This window comes from Psammomys obesus, unplaced genomic scaffold, assembly GCF_907164565.1.
Source record: "Psammomys obesus unplaced genomic scaffold, mPsaObe1.curated_primary_1811, whole genome shotgun sequence".
Lineage (NCBI taxonomy): Eukaryota > Metazoa > Chordata > Mammalia > Rodentia > Muridae > Psammomys > Psammomys obesus.
Window position 1 is genome coordinate 43,001,300 of NW_026592118.1, and position 24,755 is coordinate 43,026,054.

Sequence of the window (24,755 nt, forward strand, 5' to 3'; positions counted from 1 at the left end):
CCCTTCCCTCTTTCTTCAGAAAAGGTCTCCCATGGATATCATCCAAATTTGGCATATCAAGTTGCAGTAAGAGTTGGCACCTTCCATCATATTCAGGTTGAACAAGAAAGTCCAGTATGAGCAAAAGGATCCCAAAAGCTAGCAAAAGGCAGCTCCCATTACTACTGTTAGGAGTCAACACAAGAAGATCAACCTACTCTCATTTGCCTTTATTAATTATTTAGATAATATCTATTGTATGTCAACGTGTGTTATAAATATCCCATATAAAAAGTAAATATAGTCATTTGGAACAGTATTTTTTTGGTTGAAAACTCATCTGTCCTTAAAGGTAGCCAAGTTCCTTTATTTCTATGTGCATTAAAATATATACTTTATTTTTTAATTCTTTATTAATTATACTTTATTCACTTTGTATCCCCCTGTGGTTCCCTCCCTTCTCCCGTCCCAATCTCTTTCTTTCTCCCCCCTCTGCACACATTCCCCTCCCCAAGTCCACTGATAAGGGAGGTCTTCTTTTCCTTCCTTCTGATCCTAGTCAATTAGGTCTCATCAGGAGTGGCTGCATTGTCTTCTTCTGTGGCCTGGTAATTCTGCTTCTCCCTCAGGAGGAGGTGATTAAAGAACAGGCCAATCAGTTTATGTCAGAGACAGTCCTTGTTCCTATTACTATTACCACTTGGACACTGAACTGCCATGGGCTACATCTATGCAGGGGTCTTAGGTTATCTCCATGCATGGTCCTTGGTTGGAGTATGAGTCTCAGGAAAGACCCCTGTGCTCAGATCTTTTGGTTCTGTTGCTCTCCTTGTGGAGTCCCTGTCCTTTCCAGATCTTACTATTTCCCACTTCTTTCATAAGATTCCCTGCACTCTGCCCAAAGGTTGGCCATAAGTTTCAGCATCTGCTTTGATAGTCTGCAGGGCAGAGTCTTTCAGAGGTCCTCTGTGTCAGGCTCCTGACTTGTTCTCTCTTTTCTCCTTCTTCTGATGTCCATCCTCTTTGCCTTTCTAGATAGGGATTGAGCATTTTAGCAAGAGTCCTCCCTCTTGATTAGTTTCTTTAGGTGTACAGATTTCAGTAGGTTTATCCTATATTGTATGTCTATATGAGTGAGTATATATTGTGTGTGTCTTTCTGCTTCTGGGACAGCTCACTCAGGATGATCCTTTCCAGTTCCCACCATTTACCTGCAAATTTCATGATTTCCTTGTTTTTTTTATTGCTGAGTAGTATTCCATTGTGTAGATGTACCACAATTTCTGCATTCATTCTTCAGTTGAGGGGCATCTGGGCTGTTTCCAGCTTCTGGCTATTACGAATAAAGCTGCTTCAAACATGGTTGAGCTAATGTCCTCACTGTGTACTTGAGCCTCTTTTGGGTATATGCCTAGGAGTGCTATAGCTGGATCTTGAGGAAGCACTCACTATTCCTAGTTGTCTGAGGAAGTGCCAGTTTGATTTCCAGAGTGGTTGTACAAGTTTACATACCCACCAGCAATGGAGGAGGGTTCCCCTTTCTCCACATCCTCTCCGGCATGTGTTGTCACTTGAGTTTTTTATCTTAGCCATTCTGATGGGTGTAAGGTGAAATCTTAGGATCGTTTTGATTTGCATTTGGCAGGATTAACATAGTAAAAATGGCCATCTTACAAAAATTTATACTTTACTAAATGTTATAGTTAAAGATTTATAAGTCATATTGTTGCATTGACTTTTCCTGAGGAAATGTGAACAAACATATTCTCGCCCCCTAACCAGACCCTCAAAACAGACCAAAGTAAGAATTTCATCCATGTCCAACTAGGTGAATAATGAGTTTACCGGGCTTACAGTAAGCATGAATGGCACGTTACAGACTGTGTAAACCATGAAACTGTCTTTCACACCGCAAACCTCAACTCCATCATGGATGATGACCTCATGGGAGCTGCCCCAATGTGTTCCACCCTTAGTCACCTTCCCAAGTCCTCTCATCCTGTATAGTCTAGGTCTCCCAAGATCACTACCCCTAAAAAGGAGGGGAAGCATGATGGCCTGATGGTTGGAATCCCAGGTGGAAGTCCAGAACTCTACTTCCTCCCTTCTACTAGGGAGTATTGAAAGCTCTACCGGACTTAGCTGTCAGTGTATCTGATTCTGCTTATTTTGCTATATCACCAACCAGGCCCAAGGATATTTCTATTCTAAGATGATGAAATAGGCATGTTATAACAGGAAGGAGAAGCCAATTTACAACCATAGATGCATATTTAATTGAGACTATAACCTTTGTATATGTCTGTATTTTGCTAATGACAGAAATTGATTTTTAAATAGGTTTTATTATAAGTATAAAATTTTAACTTCCTATTTGTGCAGTAAGGTAAGTTTGAACACTGTGGACTCATTAAAAATGCACTAAGCAGGCAGACGTGGTGGTGCACACCTTTAATCCAGGCACTCGGAAGGCAGAAGCAGATCTCTATGAGTTCGATAACAGCCTGATCTACAGAGCGGGACAGCCAGAACTACACAGAAAGACCCTGTTTTGAAAAAAAAAATAACTAACTAACAGGAGTCTATTCATCACTGAGATGACATATAGAATTACGGAGAGTTGTTAACGAAGTTGGAGTGACAGGTAATGAACCCTGCAGTGGTTTATAGGTGTGTTACATCTTATTAACACACCTTATTAACATCAATTCTGGTTGTACAGAATTGTACAGCACTGTCATTTCTCTTTGACATCATCTATGCCCTTGAGAATGTTTGGGTTATTTGTGTGTGCACTATGTACCTGAGGTTTAAGCAATCACAAAAATAAACAGGGCTCTACAGAACCCAATTATATAAGTCATAGTTGATTCACTGCCTAAGCTTTTAATTATATCTAATTATTTCCTGTTACCTCACTGAAAACCCTGTCAAGTAACCAAGTGATAGGTAACTTTCATCATAGTTTACAACTCATTGTTTTTAAGGGAACATCAAGCTAATTATGGCAGGGTCGGAAATTCTCAAGCAAACAAAAATACTGTTATTTTCATTTCAGATGCGATCTGTGAGCCGAGTCTTTAAGTTCATTGATCTTCCAAAAGAAGAAAGTGAGTGTACCAAGAAAATGAATGGACTACCTGGTGGGGAATCATCTAATGTTTTAGTTATTGAGAATGAACATGTGAAGAAAGGTGATACCTGGCCCTCCGCAGGCGAAATGGTTGTCAAAGACCTCACCGTGAACTATGGGGATGAAGGGAATGCCGTATTAGAGAACATTTCTTTTTCAATAAGTCCTGGACAGAGGGTGAGATTTCAACATTACTTGCTTTGTTTGTGAGTTCCAACAACCATAACAATGTCTTAGTAAAACCATTTGTAACATAATTGTAGAATCAATATTCCTTATACATAGATGAAAGTGTGAATGTGCAAAGTCATTATGTTTCATATGAGTTCTGAATTACAGAGTTCTGAATTACAGGGTTCTGAATTACAGAGTTCTGAATTTATAAAATAGTTTTATTGTAAGTGTGACTATACTTGCAAAATATGTAATTAAATTACAGATTTTCCAGCTGAAGATGTCATTAAACACGTTAACAGGTGCCAAACATACAACCATCACTGTGAACAGTAACAACTTGGTTGATTGGCACAGTGTAACTTTATCCATCCCTTAGGTAATTTATATGAAACTTCAAGCCTATGTGACTTTCCTGTGGGTAATGAGTATTTACAGCTTAGTTCCTTGGGCCACTCTGCCAATCACTGTCGTCTCTTGGGTGGGTCATTTAGACAGTGAGCATCTAGAGTGGCAGGCACACGTGTAAATGAACTTACAGTTTGTTCCTGCTTTTTGGTCCTTACTCTTGCTCTTTATTCCTAATGTTATTTTCAATTCTTTTCTTTCTGTTGTTGTTGTCATTATTTTATGGTTTCAAGTCTTCATCTTCTTAACACAGTAAATCTACTTTTGTGGATTTTTGAAGTTTTCTCTAGTGTTCACAATATATACTTACTATGAATCCAGGTCTGTTTTTAAACAATGATATTTTAACATAAATAGCTTCGGTACCTTCTAGTCCCAATTTCTGTGCTTTATATTCTTTCCATGGTTCATTTTGTGTAGTCATAGGTCATATATGAGTGAGTACAGGCTGTTAAAATGATTTTAAGTAAACTTTCCTGTTAGGTCTATTAAGAGTAAGAAAAGTACAAGTTTTTGTTTTGCTGTCATTTTTTCTTTCCTAAAATGCTTCCTTATTCTTTTAGGTCCAAGTTTGCAGTTTCTTATAGACCTGAGTTGCATCTTTCCTTTTCTCTGAAGAACTTCTCTTAACATATCTTTCAAGATAAGCCTGTTGACAGCACATTGCCTTTGTATTTATTTTATAATTTCTTACTTTGCCTTCACTTTTGAAAGACAACTTCACTAGGTACACAATCTTAGTTTGGTGAGGCCTTATTTTTCCTCCATTGCTCCACTCATTTCCTCTTTTTATGGTGTCCATAAAATTATAAGTAATTTTTATTTCAAATTTTAAAACAAATAATGTAGTTTTTCCTCTGGGCTTTCTTCAAGAGGTTTTCTTTAATAATTTTTGTAGTTTCGAGATATGATATACAATCCATATTGTTACCATATAATTTTTTTTCATCTTCAACCCTTATCACATTAAGCAAGGTTGTTTTACATTCCCAGTCTTTTAATTACAGTGTCCTTGTTATATCTGGCTTTGTTCTATCCTAATATTGCTTCTAATTTACTTTTTTCCTTTCAACATTTTATAATTTTTTTGAAAGGTAAACATACATGATGTGCTTGGGAAAAAGGACTCATAACAGGCTGTCAGTAATAGACTAGATTCGTGCTGGAGTGTAGACTTTTGCAGCCCCGGGATTAAGTTATAGAAGTTATATCTTCAGCTGTGAGTTTGAAAGTACTACTAGCTTATCACCCCTTTAGGTAACAAAGAATGGTTAGAATGGGCTGTGCTAAATATTTCTATATCCTAAACTCAGTTAGGACCTGGGGGAAAGTCTGTACTAAGTTAGACATGATAAAATAGTCTCACTCAAGAAGAGGTCTTAAATGGAAGATAATGCTCTGGCCTATCTCAGAATGATCACTATCTCATGTGGGCACCTGACACCTCAGGTACCATCCTCTAGTCTTTCTGTGATGTCACTGGAGGGTGCCAGGAGCTGTTTCCATCTTCAAAGTCTACAATGATTCTGGGCTGTTTTTCAGGAGAGTTCTGATTCCCTCAGGGTTTCTGCTTGCTGTTTACAGCCTGGAAGGTTGTGACTCTCTGTACCTACTTGTCCTTCTCTCTAGTTCTAGGGGCACAGTCATTTGCTCTGCAGCTTTACCTCTCTGTCAGAAAATTTGCTCAGCATTTTACTTAAAATGGTGTGACTTCTAGCACTTGGGAAACAGAGGCAGGTGGATCTCTGGAAGTTCAAGGCCAGCCTGGTCTACAAAGCCAGTTTCAGGACAGCCAGAGCTACACAGAAAAACCCTGTCTCAAAAAAAAAAAAAATAGTAAGGTTGTCATCAAATCAACACACCTAAATATGTGTTTGATTTGTTCAACATACACTGCATTCCACCTTTAGAAAATCTGGTGTGAGGCTGCAGAATCATTTAATAATTTGAGTAGTCCATATATGTCTTACTAATAATAAACATATGTAAGAGTCTCAGTTGTAATCACCCCATGAATCAAAGTTTCATTTGACTGGCTGTCTTGGTTTCTGGAGACCACAAGGAAATGAGATAATTACAGTGTATTTCCCTCCACTGTTCGAGGGCGGGTAAGGTGCTTTAATGGGACCGCACCAAAACTGCTCTACTCATGACCCATTACCAGGTTAGCACTAATTACCTTTCCAGGCTGTAGTTTGATTTAACCTGTTCCAAAATTTGCAGAAATGAGATACACTGAAGTAACTTAGGATATGTCTTAAGAATTTATTTGCAGGAAGTACTTTTACAAATAAGAAGATAATTATTATGTGACAATTATTCAACAACATGGCTTTGTTAGGGTATAATCCAGTTAGGTTCCTTGCTATTGAAAAGCTGGTCAGCCATAACGCATGCCAACACTTTGCTGTGGGAAACCAGAACAATAGCCAGAGGGTTTAAAGTTAAAGAAAATAGTTATTAACGGCCTGTCAGCCCAGTAGTATGCCAGCATAAGAAACTGAGATTTCTGAAATTTTCAGTACTTCCTTCTGGAAAAACACAGTGTGGCCATTTACCCTACTAGGGATTTGTACTTCAAGGTGTTTTCCTCAAAATAGCCTTTATATGACTCAGATATCATTTTTATTTGTTGAGTTTCATGTTTTTTTTCTTCTGTGCATCACCTGCAGTGACATATTCTGATTTCGTATTTAATGCTTCACTGTGGTGTTGGAAAAATCAGGACATATGTGTGTGTCCAACATGGGCTACTGCAGAAATGGAAACATGCAATGCAAAATTCCTCAAGGTTTTAAAATTAAGATCTGATCTAGCCACTGAACAAAATTAAATAATTATATCATTATTTGTAAGGTGAAAGAAATACATATGCTCTTTCATTTGCGTCTCTTTCTGACTGTCTTTCAGTCAGCCTCAATAAGTATGTATTGAAAACCTTTTGTAAGCCATGTGTACCTGGGCCTATTTATTCATCTATTCTTCCATCAAACCGTTTTCCCATCTTTCCATCTTCCATTGTGTTTATCTGTCAGCAAATCCAAGTACCTATTGTGTAAGCCCACCATTATCCCAGATGGAGAAACTGAAAAAAAAATTGTTAAAGGATGCAACCTTTGTTGAATTTATATTTTTACATAAACACAAAAAATAGAGAAAACAACTACCAAATTTTTCTGCATAACATTTGTTTTGATCATATTTTCCAAAGACAAATTTTTATGAAAATTACCTTGTAGAGCTCTTTTGAGGTTAGAAAGGCAATTATTCTTGCCATTATTCTTTACTAGCTTATGACAAAGGCCTATGTTATTACCAAGTTACCTATAGATACCCAGTAAGATACTCTTATTTTTATTTATTGTGGTCTATGCCATGGTTTGAGTTTATAAGTTATTGCTAGCCTATGATGAAAGAAATGTAGAATCTGCAATTTAGAAATTTATTTATAATATATTTAAAGTACTAATTTGAAGTATACTTTTAAATATTTTATTTATTATATGCACATTGTTCTACCTGCGTGTACACCTGCATACCAGATCTCATGATAGATGGTTGTGAGCCACCATGTGGTTGCTGGGAATTGAACTCAGGACCTCTGGAAGAGCAGCCAGTGCTCTTAACCTCTGAGCCATCTCTCCAGCCCTGAAGTATACTTTCAAAAAAGACAGTTCTTCACCAGCCATGTGAATGTGAAGAGCACTTACCAAAAAGAGAATTTTCTGTCTACAGAGACCAGATGCTAGTATATGAAGGTGCAATGTGGACAGGATGAGCACATTTTAAGTGCTTCAGATAGCAGCTTATTCCGAGGCTAGTTAGGCATCACAGCCAACTGAGCTTATGTCAGAACAAAGTGTGAACTTTGAGGGCTGCCAGGACTCAGGATTGCCTCACGTAGTAGGAGGTAGCCTCCACTGAGGCTATCCTCTTCCAGTTGTGGTCTTTGGATAGAGAAAACTCAATGTGCATTCTGTGGAGATATATACTTTATTGAACATACTCTTATGTCATCAGGCCTGAACTTGATACTGCTAAATTTCTTAGGGGTAAAATCCTCACCCCGGGCCCGAACCTAGGACTTGTACATGATGCTAGACAAGTGTGGCTCCACCAGTGAGGGAATAAATTTAATTTAGGGGCAGCAACTAAATGTTAGGCCTATTTGGGGTCAGTTTTCAAGTTTGTGTCCATGTTCAGGAGTACCTCAGGCTATAACATTCCTGCTTCTGGTCTGAGCCCATCCATGGAGTTGATGTGTATCAAGATATGCTATTTACACTTTCCCTTAACTCATCAGTAAAAGCCGGTGATCAATAAAGCCAGCATCAGGAATATAATCTATTATGCCCGGTTCCAGATTATTCTTCCCTACACTGATAATGATGACAATCGGGAGTGTGTAAAAAGGCTTACATGAGCAGGTGACAGGAGGAACAACGCTGCTGGTCTTAACTAAAGAGCAGTACTAAGTGGGATACGCAGTGTGCCATCCTGGCTGTAGGAGTAATTCTGTCACTGCTCCGTCCTAGGTGGGCCTTTTAGGAAGAACAGGCTCTGGCAAGAGTACTTTGCTGTCATCACTTCTACGATTGTTGAACATTAAAGGTGACATACTGATTGATGGTGTCTCATGGAATTCAGTGACCTTACAAGAATGGAGGAAAGCTTTTGGAGTGATACCACAGGTGAGTGCAAAAATGTAAAAAACAATCAAAATTGACCTTTTTAAAAAAAATAATTGTTTGACATACTTAAGATATTAAAATGATTCTGCAAAATATATTTGGTAGGTCCTGCTGTCTCTTTACTGTGCAAGGAAAATGTAGCATACAGAATGAAAGCCTCACTCTGTGTGATGCATATTTGTTGAAATGTTTTGAAGCTGTTTCTCTGAATCAGTCTCTAGCAGGGGCCTGGGTCATTTGTTGTGAATGGCCTCAGAGTCCTGCTTCAGCACTCAGAGCTCCAAGCAGCCTGCAGCAGCCCCGTGGGTAAAGGCTCTGCAAAATGGGAAAGAGGCTTCTGAGATCACAAGCTCTCAGAAGTGTGACATAGTGGAGTTAGAAATGGAAAGTGCAGTGATTGTCCTTTGGAGTTTGAATAGGAAATACTACCGTCAGGTTAGTCTATAGATTCCTATAAATGTCAGTCCTGGTTTAGCTTGTACAGGATCTCTAACCTCATCTCTAACCTCATGTAAACCAAGAGATGCCTTTACTGAGACAGAAGCCAAAGACAGTGCAGTAGTTCTGCTGGTGTTTGCCTTTTCCCCGGAGACCTTTTTCATTTTTGTTCTACTAAGCACCAAAGCAGTCCACAATAATGGTCCTTTTAAGCACCTCTGTACTTTTAACACAAAATTAACATGCCAGGACCATTGCCAGGTAAACGCACTACAGATCTAGACCAAGAAAATGCTTGTATTTCTTGATAAATGATCTTCACAGAACATTTGCTCCTTTCAAGTGGTGAGACATGAAATATCGTAACCACCAAACTGATGCTTTCAATTTATTTCTATCGTGTGCCATTTTCCCAGACATTTCATCCTGGCTGAAGTTGTGGAAATACTGTGTTTTCTTCAAAAAGACAAAAGGGGTTGTCAGATGGTCTAAAGACAGAGAATTGCTAGAAATACAAGTTTCCTGAGGTGATGGCATTAGGCGAGAAAAAATGCTAAGGACAGTGGAAGGGAATGTGGTTGTCAGAGAAGCACTGCTGTTGAACTTCCCGGTTTCAATGAAGGCAGCAAAAGCTTTGCCTTGTTGTTCTTGTTCACTAGAAAAGCCAAGCTCTAACAGTTCACTCCTCTTGCCCTTCACTGTCCCTGCTACACAAGAGAAGGGCTCCATCCTCATGCCAGACCCAGAGCCAGAGTTATGAAAACCTGCCCTGCCTTTCTGAATAGGTGGATCTTCAAACTTGCCTTTTATAGCTTCAAGGTTTACATTAAAAGAAAAATGTTCAGAGGCCCTTCAGAAATGCTGATGGGGGTCATATAGCCCCTTTTCTCTGTGTCTCAAGAATATCTGCTACTATGGTTGTTTACATTGTCTTGATGGCAATTATTGAATGTCCTGTGAATACCTAAGAAAGAGAAAGAGGACAAAGTCCTCATATACTTGATGTCTAAACCTAGGGCTACTTTGCTTTTTTTTCTAACTTTTCTTGAAAAGTAAGAATTACAGCATGTATTTTCTTATTTCCTGGAGTTTGTTCTTTAGAAAGATACAAAGGAGAGAACTGAGTATCCAAGGAAAACAAGTTTGCTTTGCTTTCTCATCCTTTCTTTTCTCCTATGTCTCACCTAACAAGGGTATACTTCAGAAGGTCATCTTTACTTTGAGCTAGGGTAGTGTACAAGGTTCATTAGCCATTGGTTTTCAGACACACAAAACAGGTACTTTGAAAAGCATCCCCTCTCATACAGGGGTCCTGAAACATTGGCTGTGGAGTCACAAGATGCTATCAGTTTGAGCGGTTCCTAGCAGTTTTATGTTTTGTTTTGTTTCCTTTTATAGTTTAGGTACGACAGACTATTGTACATTTCAAAATAGCCTCTTTCATTTGTTCTGTTTTGGCTTTCAGTTCTTAGTCAAGAATAGGAGGCGATGAGGCTAATTGTTGGTATCTCACTGGCTTAGACAATTAGGGTACCAAAATGAAAATATTCACTAACTGTGGACCTTGTTAAACAGATAATTAAAGAAAAGGAATTATTTTAAAGCTTTGGTTGCATATTTGGAAGGCTGCAAGTTTCTCTGAGTAAATGACTAGAACTTTTCTATTTCTTTTCATTTATTATTATTATTATTATTATTATTATTATTATTATTATTATTATTATTATATGTGTGTGAATGGGGGGAGCATGTGAGGGAACATGCATCATGGCACACTTATAGAGGTCATGGCACAACCAGTACACTCCTTCCACCATGGAATTTGGACAGTGGATTCAGGTCATTGGGATTGTGTGGCAAGCATTTTTATCCACTGAGCCATCTCACCGACTCTTTTTCTTAATGGTTTAAAAACAATCAGCATCTACCCATCACTGTCCATCATTGGGACATCTTTTGCATTGAAAAGTTTCAGATAGCACGTATAGACACAAATGATGAAATTGGTGGTGCCAGCTTAAAATTCACCATATGAAATTATTATACTTTGTGCTTAGAATTATAATACCCAGACTTTTTAGTTACATCAAATGTAGAGATACTACTTTTCTTTGATATGCCAGAGACATTCCAGTCCAACCTGGAAGAAACTCAAAACTATGCTCATTGTCATATGACAATAATGAAAAACTTAGACCAAAGTGAGAAACTGAAAATGAGTAATTAAATAGAGCTGTCTGTCAAGGTTTGGGCTAGTGGGGGAGTATGTAGCCAGTGGTAAATGTCCAGACCACAGGCCTGCTGTCCCTCCTCTCCTGCTGCTGTTTGTCTTCTCCTTTTTCTTCTTGCTTTTTCTCTTTTTGCAGCAAACATGTAACTGTTTACTTATCAGACTTCATGAATTGAGGAAGTTTTTTTTTTTTTTTTTTTCTCCAACACAAATTCTCTGCTTTCACTGTCCACACCCAGATGGGATCTCAAACCCTGTTTATGCAATTCTGCTTGTACTTCTACTATGTCTTATTTTCAGATTATCTACATGTCCCTTTTATCTCCACAGTTTTACACATAATGATCAAAAATGGAAAAGAATGATAGAAATACTAATTAAAATGCATTACTTCTGAAATAATCCCTCTGCTGTAGGATCTTTCATGGGCGGAATTCAAAATACATCATTCTGTGCTGAATCACTAAAGTTGCTGTCTCTCACATTTGTGGTTCCTTCAGCATTTGGGCTCTGTTCTATAATCTTATGCAATTGCTCTATCTGAGTTTTCTCATTTGTAAAATGGGTATTATAATAATTTGAACAATTCTTTGCACTTTTGTGGGAATTGAATGAAAAATAGACTCCTCCTTTCCTCGTTGCTTGAGCATTATTGTGTGTGGTTATTATTATTTTTAATTCTATGAGGAAAAAATGTCATGTCTCCTTTGTCTTTGTATTGGACTGAGGGTATGTTCTAAAAGTATAAATAAATGAATGTGGGTAGTTTTGCAAAGAAAATTATAATGAACACATGCCATAAAGTGTCATAAAGTTTTTTTCTATTTTTTTAATTCTTTATTAATTACACTTTATTCACTTTGTATCCCCACTGTGGTTCCCTCCCTCCTCCAGTCCCAATCCCTCCCTTCCTCCACCCTCTGCATGCATGCCCTTCCCCAAGTCCACTGATAAGGGAGGTCTTCTTTTCCTTCCTTCTGATCCTAGTCAATTAGGTCTCATCAGGAGTGGATGCATTGTCTTCTTCTGTGGCCTGGTAATGCTGCTTCCCCCTCAGGGGGAGGCAATTAAAGAGCAGGCCAATCAGTTCATGTCAGAGACAGTCCCTGTTCCTATTACAATGGAACCCACTTGGATACTGAACTGCCATGGGCTACATCTGTGCAGGGGTCTTAGGTTATCTCCATGCATAGTCCTTGCTTGGAGTATCATCAGTCTCAGGAAAGACCCCTGTGCTCAGATTTTTTGTTTCTGTTGCTCTCCTTGTAGAGTTCCTGTCCTCTCCAGATCTTACTGTTTCCCACTTCTTTCATAAGCCTGACACAGAGGACCTCTGAAAGGCTCTGCCCTGCAGACTATCAATGCAGATGCTGAGACTTATGGGCAACCTTTGGGCAGAGTGCAGGGAATCTTAAGTGTCATAAAGTTTATAAGTTCAGAAGGATTGGGTACATGGGGTTCTGGGCAGGGAGACTATGAGCAATCAAAAAGCTAGGTCAGTAGGAAGGGAAGGGGAGAAGGGTTAGAGGAAGTCACAGGTTAGGGAAATTAGGAGGAGTCAAGGCATGGTCCAACAGGAAGGGGCTGATTCTCCTGGGGTAAGAAATGTCCTGGAGAAGTATATACCAATGGGGCATTGGTATATACTTGATGGACTCTCAAATGACTACACTTTGATGTGTGATTAATTAGAACTTGCTGAGGTACACAGGTGGACAGAGTGCAGAAATCCAGGGAAAGCAGAAGAGTAATGTCATGTTCCGTTTTCAAATAACCACAATGAAATTTAGCTATTTCTGAGCCTGAAGTGAGAAAATTAGAAAAACGTTTTATGTATCTTTGGAAGGGTTTATACTAAAATTTTGTAGTATTAAAAATATGCTATGAGTGAGTTTTCAGGGATCTGTGCTTCTACTGTCCCACATGAAGTCTTTTGAATTTAAATAAACGGTACACACATTTGATGGTATGACAGTCTACATCAGTTATAAACTGTTAATAGTTCTGAACAGAAATACATTGTGCATTATTCTCCCGTTGATATATGGTTTTTAAAGCAAACCAATGACCAATTTTAAGCATTATAATACAACCTGAGGATCTTGGTGGTTTATATTGGGATGGGATTCTATTGTACAGATGCAGTCTGCAGGAAACTGCTGCAGAATTTGTCAGAGGGATTTCAACCACTGTCGTATTTGCAAGAATTTGGGTTACATTTCAAGGGAACTATTCATATGTAAACCTACATATATGCATTCGCAGGGACAGTTCATCTCTCTGTTTACTTACTTTATATTAGATGCTATCACCACATGAGCGGAATTGCTTGTTTTTGTTTTCATTTGACATCTGGTACTAACGTTAGTGCCCGATGCGGTGACACGCGATCAGCCATGGGAAGTCCAAGTAGGCGCAGCTCCCTCCAGAAGGCTCAGGAGTGGGGAGGCAGCTTTAGGGAAGAGATTAGTCATGTGGTGAACGATGGGGACAGCTAGATTCTGCCTGGAGTCTCAAGAATTGCACTTTATACCACACATGACATTAGATAAATATCAAATATTTGCTTGCCCTAACTTTCTTATTAGTGAGTAGTTTCTTACGAGGCCAGTGGGAGGTCCCTGTGATTGAGAACTTCAGGTGCTTCTTTTTTTTTAGGTACATGGCAGATCTGAGCGTGCCAGTCGGCCAAAGCATCCCATTTCCCAGGGCCTTTACTGTTGAATTTGTAAACCTGAGAGAAAGCGTTTAGGTTGACCTCCAAAGAGCTTTCAGTTGTACAGAGGGATTTGTGGGTGTTTAGTTTAGGAAGCAGAAGTAAGGCACAGTGAAAACCAGCAAGTGCCAGAATCTCTTTGATTACAGGAATGGAATGTCTGATTGATTGCATACAATTGAATTCTAACTGAACCAGTTTGTTCAGTCAATTTTTCTTTAAAATTGGATATGTAGTTCATGTGCTTTTATTAGACATAAAATTATGAGCAAAAAGCCTACAAGATTTCTGAGCTGTAATAAATCCACCACACCTAAAGCTTTTAGATTCCTAATCGACAGCATCCTTCCTTCATAATTTTGAATGTGTATAAATTAATTAATTAATTAATTAATTAATTAATTTAATTTAAATAAAATAAATTAGAAAAAATGTCATAAATTTCATAAACTAATATATGTTATAGACTATTATGAATAAAAGTTAGGTATGCTATTTTCTGAAGCAGCCACAAGGAATCTTCACATATTGAATGGGTTGTTGGTGTTATATTTTAAAGAATTTTGATACTTGTAAGCATTGAATCACATTTAATAGATCTCTTTCTATCACTCACATTCACATATACACTCACACACATGCACACTCACATTCACACAAACATACACACACACACCTTTATTAGCTAGAACAATAGCTTATAGAAGTTAAGGAAAAATAACATTTACTCTGATTCTGATTATTTTTTACTTTTACTTCTCCACATCAGCTTACTCATTCAAGTAACTTGTGTTGAGTTTATACAAAGCTTGTATCTAAAAAAGGAAGTAAAGACATGGACTTCAAAGATATAAAAGAGATATAAGCTTTAAAAAACAAAAATTCACATAATCTCTGTAGGTTTTTTGATTTTTTTTTTTTTTTGAGACAAACCTAGACTGGCCTCCAGTTTTCTAGGTAACTAAGAGTAACCCTGAAATTTTTATCTTCTTTTTTTTTTTTTTTCCTATCTCCTGAGTGTTGAAATTATGGGTAAATGCTATCGTGCTCAGTTTATATGCTTCCGGGAAGACACCCAAGGACACTTGCAAATTAAGCGTGCATTCCTACCAACTGAGCAACATTCCTAGCACCTAAGCTTAGTATTATTCAAGGAAAGAAAGTATAAATAATTGAAGGAGCTTGTTTGGTTTGAGGATAAAGAACAGTGCCCCTAGGAAATGAAACTTAACTTGAAACATGAAGGATACAGACTGTCATGTGAAGATCATGCAGTATAAGATTTCCAGTTGAGAAGAATGAATTATGTGAAGAAGCTAAGAAAGCGTGTGTTTAGAATAGAATGGAGTGGAGAGGGGCTATACCATCTTGTGGACATCGTAAGGACCTTGTGCCCTAACTGAAATGGAAAGTCATTTCCATTGATCGTAAATTACTTGAGTGGATTGTAAGAGAAGCAAGAGTATTAAGAAGGAAATCAATTTAGGAAGCTCTTTCAGTGACATAGAAAGAGCTAATGATGGCATGCGTTATTCAGTGGGAACAGAAGTTGTGAAATAAATTGATTTGACATATAGTTTGTGTATAAAATAAATGACCGATGGCTCGTTTCATTTAGGTAGGTTGAGGAGTAAGATGATCACGAGTGACTCTCAGTTCCTGCCATGTACTGAGATGGGGATGCAGAGAGGACAGAATTAGTGTGGCATTCCTCTGCTTTAAAAAGCAAGGAAATAAAAGATACTGGGTTCCTGTTTATAGCATACCTACCCAACCAGATTACCACAGCATCTTTGCAGGCCACATTCCCTTTAGTAACTGTATATTTTGAAGATAAAACATTTTGTCCACTCCCTTCAGTCTTCCAGGATAATGTCACCATTCAGATTGGCCAAAGTAAACATTTCTATTGTGTGCTTCAACAGAATATATAACTCTTTCAAATTACACAGAGGCAAACAAAATAATAAAAAGGAGAAAAAGTTATTTTAGACATTAACATCAAAATTATTTTGCCAGTCTTCTGTGTGTAGAGGACTAAATATCACTAAAAGTGATATAAAGGAAATACATAAAATTATAACTAGGTAATGAATACATAGATGCTCATTTGTTTCATTTCTTACTTGAAATATTTTGGAATAAAGAAGAAAATATGTACAATATATAGATTATTCATACTTTTTACTTTTCTTTATCATTATAGAAAGTATTTATCTTTTCTGGGACATTCAGACAAAACCTGGATCCCGATGAAAGATGGAGAGATGAAGAAATATGGGCAGTTATAGATGAGGTAAGCATGTAAATGAAATAGTTTTGAATGGGCAGGCCATACACACAAGTGCAGTATAACATCTACCTGTTTGCCTGTGTTACATGCTTTATGAGTGCAGTGCTCTAAGTTACTGGCATATTCATGTTTTCAACTAGACTCATCCCATATTCTCTTCTCAGGGGAGTCAGTCCTTACATAGTCTTTTCATGCTGATTTAATAAAGTTCCATAGACGCAGTTGTTGAGAGTCAAGATATGTTTCTCTCTCACCATTTTAGAGACTAGGAAGTCCAAGGTTAAGGAGCGAGCCAGCAGACTCCTTAACCTTTATTTATTACCCTACCCTACTTCCAGGCAGTTCAGAGATATGTTTCTTGCTGTGCCTCCCTCGGTATAAGTGGTGAATGAAGTCTCTTTCCATTATAGCACTAAACCCCTCCATGTGGTACTCAGAACCCAGGACCTAATCACGTCCCAAACATTGTATCTCTCAGTAGCACTACCTTGGGCATTAGGATGTTGACATGAGTTTCTGAAGCGTATGTACCTGTGGACTTAGAATTTCCTCCTTTATTCCCTCAAGTCATGTCTTTTCCTTATGAAAACATATTTGTCCATCTCAACAACCCCACAGTTGTAACTCATTCCTGTATCAGTTTACAACTGGAAATCCCCAAATCTCAGCTCAGCCAGATCCAGGAGACTTTGGGTGTTTGGTTTTCCATATTGGCAGTCCACCCTTTCCTGCCCTTTGGTCTTGTTGCTCCCTTGCTGCTCTTCCCTTTTCTGCCTCCCTCCAGAGCAGATCTTGCCAGGAGCTTTGAAGCCTCTGAGTGCTAAATGCTAACCCCTTGAGTAACCAACCTTAGCCTTCCCCTAATAAAATGCACTGAGATTAACCGTTTTCATTATCAAGGTTTCCTTATTACCCAGCAAACACAAGGATTTGAAAGAAAACATTAACTAAATTGCTGGTTACATGCTGTAAGATCCTTGATGTGAACTGTAAGAATACAATGTACTGGGAGAGAACTTGGGAGAGATGGTATTTAGCTTTATAAAAACCAAGTATTGCCAAGTCTCCATAAAATTTGCAGAAAAGCAGGATCATAAAATCATCTAAAATGTTAGAAGATATGCTTGTAAGACTTTAGTTTCCAATATAATGCAGGTAGTCACATGGCTTGATTTTGTCCATATGTCCATCTTTAGATGTATCTTCTCACCTATCCTCTTTTAAAATTTATGTTCATAAATCAGCTGCTGCTGAGCTAACTTTAATGTCCCATGAATTGAGTTTGAGTGACAAGTGTTTTGTTGAAGAGACAAAGAAACACAAGCACCAAACCCTATCTTACAGCAGCAGGAAGAAGATCTCACAAATCCCAGGTTTTCATCTTATATGGTTGATGATCCAACATAAGCAAACAGGGACATGTTAGGGTGTATCAGCCTACAAGGATTCTGGGACAAAAGTCTAGCCTCCTGGGCTGGTTCCAGGCAGTTCCCTTTCCTATGCAGCTCTGGAGAGCTTTATAAAGCCTGCATATTTAGCCCTCTTACCACCCCTCCCTCTGTCTCTCTAGTGACCACTGGGCAGGTTCCCTGTTGTACATTGCTTAAAGGACCTTTGTGATTTTGTGTTTGCTGCTCTGCTCTTAGCCCCCAACCTCCTCTGTGTCCTATGAATCAGCACGGTGAATTTCAATTTTCTTTAAGACCCAGAATGTTCTATGTTCTATGGTAGGGGCTAGATGCAGCTACTGTTTCTGCTTTTCACTTGCTGTTCTCTGTACCTGGGAAAGCCTGGAGGTCCACTGCTGTTTTTTCTTACCGTTAAAGCCTCCCGCTACTTGTCACTTCTTGCGTGCCACACAAGAGCACTTACACTGTATTCTTCCAGGAAATGAACTGCCTTAGGACTTAAAACAGAGAAATGATCCAATCTCAGATCTGCGTTTTAGGGAGCTCTCTTAAATATTTCTGTGATGTGTTGTCAGTTTGACTCGTTGAGACTTGCAGTGTGATGCTTAAGAAATGACAGAAGCCTAGACAAGGTTCACTGTGTCAGAACCGACAAAGAGAAAGAGTTCAGAAATAACTGGGAGAAATTCTAGGCCGGAGACGGGCTTTTAAAATCATTAGCTTAAAGGTAGACATTGAGACCATGTAAATTACAAAACTCTGGAGACAGGAGATGAGTTGGCTTTGGGTCCTAAGGTGCAAGGGACAAGGCTTTGTATTGAGTCTCCTGAGTTACATCTGGGCACTCTTCCCTGTCTAATGTGCCTATATTCCCTACTTTCTCAGAATCCTTTTTAAACCCTAGCTAGTTTACATGAAAGGTAGTTTTAAAAAGCCATATGTTTTAATTTTCTCTAATGAGCACATATGAGCCCGATGTAAACTGTTATGTGAACCACTTCTAAATTCAACTCCAAGATCATGAGATCTTTCTGAAGGCCTTAACAAAATCTGTCTGTGTTAGTTATATGGGTATATATCTTACCTGCACATATGAAAGTCCAGATTCCTGAAGAGCAAGAGATAATCCTATCTGTATTTATCTAGCTCATATACTGAATGGTTCTTAGCAAAGAAGACATAACATACATGTATTTGAGTAAGCAGCAAACACCAAGATATGTATAATTATGTCTTATTTTTGACAGAATGTTTTTTCTTTTACTTTATAACCCTCCTTTAGAATTTCAGTTTAAAAATATAAGCCATTAATTCTAAGTGAATCCTCATATTCTACATTGAAATCTAAGAGCCTTTAAATTTTAGTTATGTTCCATTTTTAACTAAGTAACTTTTTACTTCATGAGAAAGTTATTAATTTCTCATAGATTTTATTGGTGAAAGAGATACATACTGGAGTGTCATGTGATTTTAAGAGCTTTCCCAGCTAGTTTTTTCCATATTTCTCATCCCTTATTACAGATAGAAGGTGAACATATGTCATGTCATGTCTTCCATTCTTTTTGCTCTTGAATCCTTTTCCATCTACACTAGGATGTCATGACATAGTGAGTAACTATGTTTTGTATCTGTTATTTTAAAGCACACATTCAATCACATTTACAAATACACACACACATTTTTGATAATCCTGAGCGTTTGTGAAGCAGGTATAATTGGGGAACCTGGCACTTAACAAATGGACACTGAATGATTTTTGAATGAAGTTTGGGACTGAAAGAAATCCTTCAGTCAGCTTAGAGCTGCCTGTATCACAAGCAGACTTTTAGTTAAGTGGGAGTTGAGAGTTGAAGGTGATGTGAAATTTAATCTGTGCAAACTCAAATGTATTTTTAGAATGTCAGCCTCTTAAGTATCTTAGTCCTGTGGTATTTCAAGGCCCCCCTCTAAGCACAGTGCTTTCCTTTCTTTTCTACAGGTGGGACTCAAGTCTGTGATAGAGCAGTTTCCTGGGCAGCTCAACTTTACCCTTGTGGATGGGGGTTATGTGTTAAGCCATGGCCACAAGCAGTTAATGTGCTTGGCCCGATCTATTCTGAGTAAGGCCAAGATCATACTGCTTGATGAACCCAGTGCCCACATGGACCCCGTGTAAGTGCCAGAAATCCTGTTATGTCATAGCCCAGCAGAAGCAGACTAATTGAAAGTCACTTCATATTGATATGAATTCTCATTCAGCTACCATGCCTACAGATAAGGGCCACAAAATAATTGTCCAGGGGAAAGTCACTATTTAACATGAGCACAAGTACTTATTTCCTTCAGTAAGGGCCATGTTTTTTCTTCTAACTGGAGTTTGGAATTTCATAAAACTCTTCAACCTCATTAACACATATGAAGTATTCAGTTAGGTATGCACACTCTTATGGCTTTCCCCTATATTCTATTATATCATAAATAGCACTAATAGCACAAAATAACTGATGATGAATCTACATAAAACATAGTTTTATATTTTATAATTTTTTAAATTAATATTTACCTTATTAGTGTATGAAATACTTAGAATGTACCCCATTGTTAGAAAGCTGATTGTGGCCAATTTTGTATCAACATTGTGATCAAAGTTTTTTTTAAGTAAAGAACTAAGTCTAAGAATACTAAGTACATTGTCAAAGATAGAGGCAGATTATTCGCCCTCTCTAATGTTGTGTGTGCTATTTTCTTGCTTTGCCAGAACATATCAAATAATTCGAAAAGTTCTAAAACAGGCCTTCGCTGGCTGCACAGTGATCCTCTGTGAACACAGGATAGAAGCCACGTTGGATTGTCAACGATTTCTGGTGAGTCTGTTACACCTGTTCAGTGTCTCATTCCTGTTTATTTTAACAGTCTTGTACAACAGTTAGTGTAAACCATTGGGATGTACTCCTTTTTATTACATATGTCACACGTCTACCAGCTCGCCTGAGTGTGGCTGCATCGGTCCTTTCCCCCTGACATGAGCTATGAAGTGATGTTGAAATTTAGCACATGCCCAGTGGGAGCATATTATTAAGTGACTCTGCAGATCGGGTATCTCTGCTTCCAGATCTTTCTCTGGGGAACAAGTCACAAAATGTACTATTGAGGGGTAAAAAAAAAAAAAAGTCCGCCTGTTTCTTTCAATAACTAGGACTGACTTCCCATGGGGAAAATACTGGGATGGGCCTTACTGTTAGTGGTTTTCATGTCGTAGTAGAGAAACCTGTTTCATCATCCTCATTAGTCCTGGAACTCAGGTTAGTGTCTTTGTAAGCCACCTTCTCATTTTCTTTCCAAAACATCACAGTTCCTGTTTAGTCACAAGGAAGTTCCAAGGTTCATGTAACATTTTCATTTCCCCAAAGCTTTAGAATATTCTGAAAGTCAATACTTGTTTTACTTCCTATTGTCCTTAGCCAGCTGCAAGTGACTAGAGAATAGAGTCATCTTCTGTTCTGCTGTAGTCAAGTTCTGGGGTTGGGTAAGGCTCTCTACTCTTTGTCCTCAGGCTTGCAAAACTTTAACATGCACTGCAGACATTTTTCTCAGTCACACCTAGGCAATTTGGAATTGGTAGGCCTTAGACCCAGTTGTGAAAAAGTTCAAAGTTTATGGTACTGTGTATATAGGTCAACTTAAGAGTTTATAAGAGATGGATCATGGATTATTCTGGTTTACAGAGCTCCTTCAGTTGATCTCCCATTCTCTGAAGGAGTGGAACATCTGGTGTCACATGAAGTATAAAATTTCAATCCCTATTTTCACAGCTGATTTCACAGATGTGAAAATTAAGTAACATAGACAAGGCTCTGAATCCCAGGTTTTATTTGGACTTTTGTTCTCCTTTGGGCCTGGGTCAGTTTCTGTGCCTGTATTGTCCTGCTCTTCACTCTGTCTGAGTTTTCACTAAGTTTTCACGGCCTTTTCCCTAGGTCCTAGAAGACAGCAGTGTATGGCAGTACAACTCCGTTCAGGCCCTTCTGAGTGAGAAGAGTGTCTTCCAGCAGGCCATTAGCTGCTCAGAGAAGATGAAGCTCTTCCAGAGCCGCCAGTCCAGCAAACTGAAGCCTCGGCCACAAATTACTGCTCTGAAAGAGGAGACAGAAGAAGAAGTGCAAGAAACCCGTCTCTAGTGGCTGTGATGCTGGGAAAGCAGCTCGGTGCACCTGGGTACATTCCCAGTAAGCCATGCAAAATTCAAAAGCCAGGCATTTCTCCTGCTCCTAACCTGAGAGCTGGGGACAGAGGGACAGGTGGATCCCTGGGGCTCTGTGGCAAGTGATGCTAGCCCACAAAGAGAGTTTCAGGCCAGGCACCTAAGGGACAATAACTGAGGATATCCTCTTGCCTCCATATGTAAGTACACACACATGAACACACACAATTCATGGAAAAAGAAAAAGAAAAAGCCAAACTTTAGAAAGCAATGCAAATGACTGCAAAATGATCACATATGATGTCTGCTCATGGACTTGGAGGAGGAGAACCCTACTGCCTGTGCCTCTGAAAACTGGACAAAGCCCCCACCTTGTCTTTTAAGAGGCTGACTTGGAAGAGATATCAAGAGCATGTATTTGGGTCTGAGTAATCAGCTGTCTGGCAGTGGTCAAACTGTTTGAAAGGCACTTCAGATATTTGATGATGGACCACTTGTGTTTTGCAAGCCAGAAAAAATCTGTCCCCCCACCCCCACCCCGAGTAGTAGCTGGAAAGGCAGCTATAAATGCCATCTAGGATAGTAGTTCGGCTTATTATTCAGTGCAGCTGATTAATTTGCATTGTTGAAAAACTGAAATGATAGTGCTTAGAGGTAGGATGAAGTAATGCAAACTAGAAACTGGCTTACATAGCTCATATCCCTTCTTTCTCTTCTCTAAGATATTTAGACACACAGCTGCATTGCCTTTTACACACTGCCTATCCCATTCTGACCACATGTTAGAATATGAAAACACTGGGTGGTGTTGAAAGATGCCTCACTTGACATCTGGTTAAATCAGGAATAAGACCTTCCAGATCTTGAAAATTAAGGTGAAGATCATCCAGCCCTACTCCCATACATCTGAACATTCTCATTACTGGAATGCATTCCTGACGTAGGAAAAGAACAGTGCCATGAAGGGGCCAGGATAGCTTCCATGATATGCTGGAAAGCAACAGACCTTGAAGACTTCTGAAGTGAAGGAAACTTGTCTTAGTGCAAACGAGTGCAGCACAGTGCCAGGGCCAGGAGTTCCCCTTTAGACAGGCCATGCACTGTGTGAGTAGATGCTCATGGAAAAGTGCAGCAGGATGTATGTTCACATGCTCTCAGCTAGCTGTGTGTGCTTCAAACCTCCTCCACAGGGAGTGTGGGGGAGACACTCTGAAAAAGATTTAATCATGAATTAGTTTTATATGCTCTGTTTTATAATTTGTGATGTAAATGAAATTTTCTCTAGAAAATATTTTAGTAATAATGTTTCAGGCTCATATATAACAATACTATATTTAAAGAGTGATTAAATAATGACTTATATTTGTATAAAATAATTTTTTATATTTGAAATGTTGAATTTTTGTAGCACTAGTTATTTTTAAATGGAGGAGTGAAGGACAAGAATGATAAGGACCAGTCAGTCACCTTCATGGTGTGAAACATTGGGACTGATATTAATCTCGTACTTATCTATGTGGCTCTCAGACAACACAAGTTCCCTTTTAATGCAGCTTTGATGAAGACGGTACCAAAAGTTAACATGGTCTAGTCAAGGGCACCTCAGTTTCTGAACTGCAAACTAAGCCTTAGGAGAATGTATTGTATTTATTACTGTAATAGAATATCATGTGTCAATAAAATTCTTTATTTGTGTGAAATTCATGTTTCAGATGTGTTCATTTGGTGTGCTCTGGAATCCCTAGCTCTAGTCTCTAAGCTTCTTGGAACATAAATCTTCCTTATAAATGTCTTTGAGAATCCCAGTTGAGTTAGAACACAAATCATCAAGTTGTGTCTTCATATTTCAGTCAAATGTTTGTAATATGTTTACAGTTTTCATCGTTTAAAAGAACAGTTCAATAGCATTTTGTAAATCTACATAGCTGCATAGTTACCAATACTATTAACTATTCATTTCTAGTTAAAGATTTTTTTCATCCTGAAAAACTGTCTTTATCCGTTAACTAATAACTCTTTCCCTCCAATCCTCAATCCATGAATTCTACTTTGGTCTGTGATTTTGAGTGTAACTAATAAGAATGCAATCTTAATATTATTACCTTTATACTTACATCTTTTTCTTAACTTAAAGTTTGGAAGACTCAGCCACATTATATTGTATCAGAATTTTCTCTTCCTACTCAAGGCTAAGAAATAGCATATAAATAAGTAAATATATACATATATATATATATATATATATATCCTATAGCATATATATATATGTTATGCATGTTATGTATGATATTTTGTGTAGATTAATGGCTATTCATCTACAAAAGGGCTCAGGTCAACTTTACATTTTTGATGCGGTAAATACGTATGTGAACATGAATGAACTTTATAACTAAGGAACTTTATGTTAAATAGCAGCATAGAGAACACAAGAGATTTATAAATAAATAAAAAATAAGTAAATAAATAAATAATGCATTATTATTATTATTTTTTACAACCAATGAGTTGTAATGTGTCTACATGGACACATTATTTCCAAAAATAATGGTTTGTGTCATTGGTTCTCAACCTGTGGGTCATGACCCCTTTGGTGGTTAAATGATTCTTCACTGGGGTCACATATCAGATATCCTACATATCTTATTAATCACAATTCGTAGCAGTAGCAATGAAAATAATTTTATGGTTGGGGGTCACTACAACATGAGGAACTATATTAAAAAGCTGCAAAATTGAGAAGGTTGACAACCACTTGGATGGTTAGTTTTTGTTGTTATTGTTTTTATTGGGTTTTTTTGTCAACTTGGCACAAGATAGAATTATTTAGGGAGGGGAACCTCAGTTGAGAAAATGCCTCCATCCTATAGACAAGTCTGAGGTTCATCTTCTTGTTTGAGGATTGATATGGGATGGTATAGCTCACTGTGATTGGTGCTGCCCCTAGACTGATAGTCCTGAATGGTATAATAAATCAAGCTGACACTCAGTCCTGATGCAACTTGAGAGCTGGGGCAGGTTGGGGGCTCCTCTTTTTCTGAGGAACAGGGGAATGGGAGGAGAAAAAGGGAGGGAGGGTAGGACCAGGAGGAGAGGAGAGAGGGGCC

The 24,755-nt window shown here is 38.3% G+C and overlaps 1 protein-coding gene across 1 annotated transcript in view; it reads left to right on the forward strand.

Annotated features, from left to right (window-relative positions):
- The window catches only part of Cftr (CF transmembrane conductance regulator), a 143,196-nt gene extending 119,845 nt beyond the window's left edge, over positions 1–23,351 (forward strand). The window contains exons 22-27 of the mRNA XM_055612978.1: positions 3,038–3,289; positions 8,230–8,385; positions 15,976–16,065; positions 19,450–19,622; positions 20,209–20,314; positions 21,428–23,351. Coding sequence (XP_055468953.1) covers positions 3,038–3,289; positions 8,230–8,385; positions 15,976–16,065; positions 19,450–19,622; positions 20,209–20,314; positions 21,428–21,628 — 978 coding nt within the window. The 3' untranslated portion in view covers positions 21,629–23,351. The remainder of the gene's footprint in view (positions 1–3,037; positions 3,290–8,229; positions 8,386–15,975; positions 16,066–19,449; positions 19,623–20,208; positions 20,315–21,427) is intronic.
- The last annotated feature ends 1,404 nt before the right edge of the window (positions 23,352–24,755 follow it).